Consider the following 7,488-nt stretch of genomic DNA (forward strand, 5'->3'; position numbering starts at 1 on the left):
TAGTATATGCTTTCATGCTTCAAGTATACAGACCCAAAGGTGGGAACACAGCAAGCTTTTTAGAGGATGGAATTCAATTACTTAAGAATAAAACTTGCTGTTTTGTCAAACTATGGAAACAAGGCTTTTTTGATATCTGAATATTTTCTTCAGATGGTCTTGGTGGTATTGGCATGGGATTAGGACCTGGAGGTCAACCTATTGATGCAAATCATTTAAACAAAGGCATGGGAATGGGCAACATGGGACCTGGAGGTAAGAAGATTACTCCTATGCTTTGTTTCATGAGAGCTTTAAGCTATATAGAAGGTAGATAGCTTTATTTTGCCAACACAAAAAGTTGAAGTGTATTAGGAGCGTTAAAGGCAACTGGGTTTTTGTTGAGCTAAGTATTGAGCTTGGTAAAGGAAACTTGAACTAAACAGGCTGCTCCATTTTTTTTCCCCATGGTCAAGGCGCAGCTCTCACTTTCTGACTCTTGAGCATGAGCAGCAAACACTGCAAATGTACATTAAAATTTTAAAACCATCTGTCATCCTTAATATTTGTCAGTGGGCTTGCAAATCTGTGTTTAGGATATGTTTAAATAGCAAAAGTTTTAAAGAGCCACCGAAAAAAGTAGCACACATTCAGCTTTCAGTTTTTGAATGCCTGTGAGTTTTTCTTTTTGCTGCTTTTACCCACTAAGAAGGAACCTTGTGCTCTATTCAAGAGCTATCACATGTAAGCTCTTCAGTCCAAACAGTGGACATGCTATATGGTCTCTTTCTACAGCCAGTCTAATGGCTGAATTTTTGTGGAATTATATCTGCTATATAAAGCTCTCTCTTTTATTTTGAGGAATGGGAATGGAAGGCATGGGCTTTGGAATGAATAAAATGGGAGGTAAGCTGTGATTTGTTGTTCTTGGTCCCCCCCCCCCCCCCCTTTAAAATGTGTATAGCTTGGACTACCAGTCATGTAAACTTAGCCGTATATGCCTAGCAGACGTTTGTGTTCTTTGAAATTGTCAGCAATTTAGTAATGGCTTGTTCCTTTTGGAGTATTATTAAAACTGCTGTGATGTAGCATATACAGATGTATGGAGAAGTGTTCAGTCTTCAGAGAAAACGTAACCAATGCTTTAGTCATTTAACTTGTTAAAATTGCCGTTGGCTTAGAAGATAAGGTGTGACCAAATTCTGACCAGACTTTGTATTGTGCCTGTGGAAATGTTCTGTGGAAACAGCTCATCTTGTGAAGTATAGATGCTAAGTTGAAAAGCATTGCTAAAGTATTGCTGAAAAATATTTTATTTCAGGAATGGAAGGTCCTTTTGGTGGCATGGAAAACATTGGTCGCTTTCCAGCTGGAATGAACATGGGCAGAATGAGTGGTAGGTATTATATTTTTTTTATATCAAATTCCGCATAGTCTCTGAAAGTTTAGCGCTAGAGAAACTTTATCTAGACTGGCCCTTTTCCTCTCTCCAGCTTTTACTGGAAAAACTTTGGGCTTACAGATGACACAGTGTTCACAAGCCCCTTGTGGCCTCTCAGTCACAAAAAGAATAATATATTGGGCCTGTCTTGAAAGCCTATTTTAGAATGAGGTAAACTACACTATGTATTTGACAGAAGAAACCTTCTTCAGGGCAAAGATGTGGTTTTCTATACTGAGATGAGTCCCATCTCAGTTTCGAGGACATGATTAAAAGAGGACATGATAAAACCTTTGCCTTTCTGTTAATCTTGAAAAATATGCCTAGTGTAAAATGTTCTCTCAACAGTCATTTAGACACCCTGAAGAAAATATTAAACTTAATCTTTACAGAGATGGATCGTGCAATGGGTGGAGGATTTGAGAGAGAATTTGGAAGAAATGAAATGGGAATGTCTCGTAGTTTTGGAGACACCTTGGAGAGAGGAATAGGTAAGTACACTATAAGTACTTCTCATACTTGTCGCTGGTGAACTATACATAGAAATCATGCATACTTTGTTATAATCAAACAGACTAAATTTTTTTTATATAGCTTCTGTAATATCTTTTGATCAAAATCCTAAGAGCTGTACAGAAGACAGCTATATAAACCAGTAGTGATTTGATGTGCTGTGCAATAGAAGCCTGATAGGAGAAGAGACCCTTCCTGGCAGTGTAATTCGCTGCCTTGTGTCCTGAAATTTCATTCTAAACTGTCATATTTGTGCATGACAAAGAGGAAGATTCTGACTGATGCATTTCCAAGCTTGCAACATAGCCTGCAGCCTAGGCAGCTGAGAGGAGAAATGTGGTATAACCTTAAGTTCCCTTCCTCCTGGACATTGTAAGAACCTGGTATAGCCTCATGCATCAGAGGACTGAAGAGAACACATTACTATGCAGCTTCAGGAATTAATATAGTACTAAAGTTTGTGCTCTTCGTGTGAGCTCTAAATATTTCCTTTTGGAACTCGGTGGGAAAAGGAAGACTATCAATGTAGCAAATAATATAAAATGGTACTTGAACTGAGCAAGTATAGCACAGTGCTGTTCTAATGGCTGTAGTAGCGTAGAGATGGCAAAAGATAAAGCCTTTCTTTCATAAAAATGTTCAAGTTCTGAACCTTTCCATGTCTTCTGTGAGCATCTGTTCCACATGCATACAGTTTGATTCTGCCACTTGCTCGTAGGTTAACTTTTCCTTGTTCCTTAAATTATTCTGGTACTGCTGTGCTTTGTTAATCTAATTTAAATGCATTCTTAAATTGAAATGCGCTACACTGTTGCTGCTACAACTCAGATGTCTGTCTTTGTAAAACTGGATCTCAGATGCAAGGGAAGATCTTATTTTGGTCATTAAAAAAGACAAATTTAAAAGTGAGGTTGCAAACCAAATATAGCCTGACTTTAAAAACTCCAAGCACTTAAAGCAGCAGTGCATTGATAGTAACTCATTGCATTATCACTTCTTGATATAGCATAGTACAGTCAAAGATAGCTTCTGGGAGATAATCTTTAGATAAGCCATATTATTGCACTCATTAAAACACTTCGGGGGGGGAAAAGGAAAATCACTAGAAAAATTAAAAATATACATTTTTAGACTCTATGCTTCATTGGCAGCTGCCCATTTTTGAAATGCTGCTGTTAAGATGCTAGGATTTTATTTCCTATGAAAACAAAACCCTGCTCCTTCCCATTATCTATGTAATGCCTAGCTTCCTAGGAAGCTAACAACTGACTCTGGAAATATTGGACTGCAGTAACCAGACACTTTAAACTGCAGAGTTCCTGAAACAAAGCTGAACTCAAATGTCTCAAAGTAGGCATTTTATTCTTCAATTTATAGAAAGAATTTTATTTGCTTTATAATTGAATCGCAACACTTAAATAACAAAAATTTGGTTCTACCTGCTTGCATGGGACTTCTGAGAGCCTCTCACAAATAAACACAGCACTGCTAGCTTTCCATTGAACAAATACTAATGGTTTATTGCTGTCCTTTCTTCATTTAAAAAAATAAAGCTTGCTAAAATACAGATCTCACAACCTGAAACCATTCTGTTTTGCAAGATCCTCCTGAAGCTCAAAAAACAGAAGCAGGATGAGCGCTGTTCTTAAACGTGGTTGCTTCAGGCTTCTGCAGGCATATAGGTTCATGTTATACTTGTATTTAATGAAGGAGAACGAGATAGGTTTTTAGACTATTTAAGCACATGGTTATTTTAAGATTTTTTTTCCTCTGTTTGGAATCAAACCCAGGATTTCTTTACAATACTGCGGTGCTAAACTTGATTTGATGGATAACCTGTGATCCTTTGTACAGCAGCAAGTTGGCTTAAACTATAGGGAGGTGATCCTTTCACTGTAGAAACCAGAATATTCTGTAGCAGAGTTGGAAGAACTCAGTCAACATTTTGTGAAGCAAACTTTGAAATGCTGTTCCTACTTGCACTTTATGGCACAGGCAACCTTTTCATGCTTCTTCCCACCCACATTAAAAGGCCAAGCATACTGTGTGAATTTGTAATGGTCATACTGCTGTGGTTCTTGTGTGGATTTTTTTTCTCCAATCTTAGAGCTCTAGAGACAAATGACTCTTAGGTTTGGAGAGGCTTTTCTTGTAGCAGTCTTCCTGGCTTGGCAGAAGGGCTTTTTGAATTACGTGGCAAGGATGATGGGATTTCATTTCTCTTCCCAGCAATCAATGTTTGAAGTGTAATTTTATCTATTAAATAGTTGTCCTTGCTGTATTATCCCCATTGCACTTCAGTGGACAAATAATGCCTAAAGTTTAATATAAAATATCACTTTTATCTCCTGATTGTCTAGGATCTGCAGATGCCTTCAGAATCTTTTCATTTGTCTTTTGAAGTCTTTGTGCATACAGAAGTTAAACATCTTAGAGCAGGAATAAACTTTTCTCCTTCAAAACTATAGCCTGTGGTCTAGTGAGATTACTGCTCCCTTAAGTCATGTGTTATAGCCATTATAGTCCGTAAACAACGCTACCACTCTTATACTCTGAAATACAGCTTTGCTTCACGTTCTGCAGCAGCAGAACACATAGCACGCAGTCACTTTTTTATTAATGGTAGAGCTTAAGGCATTTTGGGGATGCAAATATGTATCAGGTTGATTTTTGTCTATATATGGTTACTGATAATCATATGTTGTGTTCCAGGTGGTGGAAATGCCAGCATTCCTGGGATTGAGAGGATGGCACCTGGCATTGATCGTATGGGCTCGGGAATAGAAAGAATACCTTCCGGGATGGGGCACGGGATGGAGAGAGTAGGGTCAGAAATAGACAGGATGGGTCTTGTTTTGGATCGCATGAGTTCCAATGTTGATCGAATGGGTTCAGGAATTGATCGAATGGCCCCTCTGGGCATAGATCACATTGCTCCTAACATCGAGAGAATGGGCCCAGCTATTGAGAGAATGGGTTCTGGTATAGAAAGAATGGGTTCTGGAATAGGCTTTGGTATCGAGCGAATGGGTGCTGCCATTGATCGTGTTGGTACCACTATGGACAGAATGGGATCAGGTGTAGAACGTATGGGTTCTGGCATGGATAGAATGGGTATAGGTATGGAGCGTATGGTCCCTGCTGGAATGGGAGCTGGAATGGGTCAGGTCATAGAGAGAATGCCAGCTGGTTTGGATCGCATAGGTGCCACTCCTATGGAAAGAATAGGAATAGATCGTATGGGTGCTGCTAGCATGGAGAGAATGGGCTTGGAGCGCATTGGAGCCACTAATATGGAAAGAATGGGTCCTGCTATGGGACAGGGCATGGGAGCAGGCATAGATCGAATGGGACTTGCAATGGGAAGCAATTTTGAAAGAACAATGGATATGGAACGTGGAAACTTTGCAGGCAATTTTGCAGGCTCCCTTGGAGGAACTGGAGGACCTGCAGCTGGGGTGGCCAGAAAAGCCTGTCAGATATTTGTGAGAAATGTGAGTAGCCTTCTTCCTACCTCTCCTTCACAGATGAAATTAATGGTACTGAGATGTTGGCCACCTCTATGCTTTGACTTCAATTAGAATAACATTGGATGCTGCCCAAAGCAGAGTTAGTTAGGCTCTTGGGAGTTGAAGCCATACCTCAACAGGAGAAAAGCTCTCTTCATTTGTAAGTGATGATGCTGAACTATAGCTGCCCCTGGATGGAAAACATGCTTTGGAGAGTTGTGGTACTGATAAGTCAGTAGATCCTCAGTAATGGTCTGTTCTTCTCTTTTTCACAGCTGCCTTTTGATTTTACATGGAAAATGCTGAAAGATAAATTTAATGAATGTGGTAAGTTATTTTGTCATTGGCAATCTTTACCAATTACTCTTGAGTATGACTTAGAAAAGTAACTTTTGGCACTGTATGCCCCTGACACTAGTATCTTACCGAATATTTTGCTCAAACTTAGGGAAATACTAGCTGTTAAATTTCACTAGTGTTTGCAGTGTTTTTATCTCTGCTATGCCAGCTACAGTTCTGCAGTGGTGAAAAGGAATGTTGTGACTGGCTAGTTGATAACCCAATCAACACATGCTCTTTCTCAGCTCAGTGTTCCTTTGTTCTCTTCTCTGTCTTAGGGTTAGGAGAGGCTGATTTTTATCCTATCCGACAGCCTCTTTGCAGTTGCAGAAAGAGATGAGGAATAGAGATCCTGAAGCAAGTCCAGGACAATTGATTGGGCTCTTTTCTAAGAGCAAAATGCTGAGAACTGCTGAAACAACCTGCATAATGCTTCACATCTAAGTGAATGTAGCTGGGAAAAATCAGTAATTCTTTGAGGAAGAGGTGAGGGGGAAGCTGATACAGATAGGTCTAGTGTGTTCAGCTCATGAGATGTTTCATATTAGCTTTAGTAAAGCTAGCCCCATACTGACTTTTTGCTCACTACAACAATAGCAAATTTCCAGTGTTGCCTATGGAATAAACTTATTTTCTGGAGGACTGAGAAGCATCATCTAACAGTCTTTTATACTGTTTCCTTAAAAAGCATGGTGGTTCTCGGACTTGATGGGCATGCCGTTTCTTTCTGGTCTCCTGCTTGCCATGGTACTGAGAGGGGAGGAAAATGGAAAACAAAACTTACATACTTGGTTTCCCTGGACTGCTGAGTTAGTTGGATAAACTTCTGATTTCTTGAACTTCTGGGAGATTTTTCATGGCAGTAGTCACTGTGCCCAGGCCTTCCTCCCTGATACCTTGTGCTGCTTGCCTGATGGCAAACCAAGTTGCAGCCTCATTAGTTACAGTGTGAACTAGGTGTTGGCAAGCTGGGTAAGGCTTGTTAGATTGCACTATGCTCCCTTCATTTCCTTTAGATGCAGCTGCTTGAGAAAGAGTTCAGAGAACCAGTGTGAATTAATTTATCTTTTAAGCTGAGTACGTTCCTTCAAAACAATGACTTGGTAAATTTGTCTTGCAACTTCAAGTTTCAAAGTAATTTCTACAAAATGTAGTTTCTACACTTACACTTCCCTTGCCTGCAAGGTAGAGAAATGTGATTTGATAGAGTTCTGTGGTACCTCTTAGATTAAACAAGAAGATATATGCAATTTTTTTTTTTGTTTTCTTAGGTCATGTGCTGTATGCTGATATCAAGATGGAGAATGGGAAATCTAAAGGATGTGGTGTGGTTAGATTTGAGTCCCCAGAAGTAGCTGAGCGAGCCTGCCGTATGATGAATGGGATACAGCTTCGTGGGAGGGAGATTGATGTGCGAATTGATAGAAATGCTTAAGTAGTTGCCTTTTTAAGACTTATACGAGATTTTTGTTGAATTCGTATTTTTCTTGTTAACCATTTTAATTTGACTGGATGTAAAGGTGTTAAAACAATTCAGTTTCTTTCTGGAGTAATTTTAATTACTTTTTTAACAAATGGATTTCCATTTTACTGTTGTTTGCATTGAAACTGCAATGTGCACAATCTTTTTTTGTAGTTGTGGCATCTTGTTGACATTACAGATGTAAACAGTATGACTTTGATAATAAATGCAAGTTAAAGCTTTCA

General features: G+C 39.2%; 1 protein-coding gene across 1 annotated transcript in view; it reads left to right on the forward strand.

Moving 5' to 3' along the window:
• Positions 1–7,488, forward strand: part of HNRNPM (heterogeneous nuclear ribonucleoprotein M) — a 29,458-nt gene extending 21,970 nt beyond the window's left edge. Inside the window, exons 10-16 of the mRNA XM_068920276.1 lie at positions 154–255; positions 841–885; positions 1,301–1,375; positions 1,813–1,911; positions 4,646–5,427; positions 5,718–5,769; positions 7,053–7,488. Of these exons, the coding sequence (XP_068776377.1) occupies positions 154–255; positions 841–885; positions 1,301–1,375; positions 1,813–1,911; positions 4,646–5,427; positions 5,718–5,769; positions 7,053–7,216 (1,319 nt within the window). The 3' untranslated portion in view covers positions 7,217–7,488. The remainder of the gene's footprint in view (positions 1–153; positions 256–840; positions 886–1,300; positions 1,376–1,812; positions 1,912–4,645; positions 5,428–5,717; positions 5,770–7,052) is intronic.

This window comes from Struthio camelus, chromosome 26 (genome assembly GCF_040807025.1).
Source record: "Struthio camelus isolate bStrCam1 chromosome 26, bStrCam1.hap1, whole genome shotgun sequence".
In the NCBI taxonomy this organism is placed as follows: domain Eukaryota; kingdom Metazoa; phylum Chordata; class Aves; order Struthioniformes; family Struthionidae; genus Struthio; species Struthio camelus.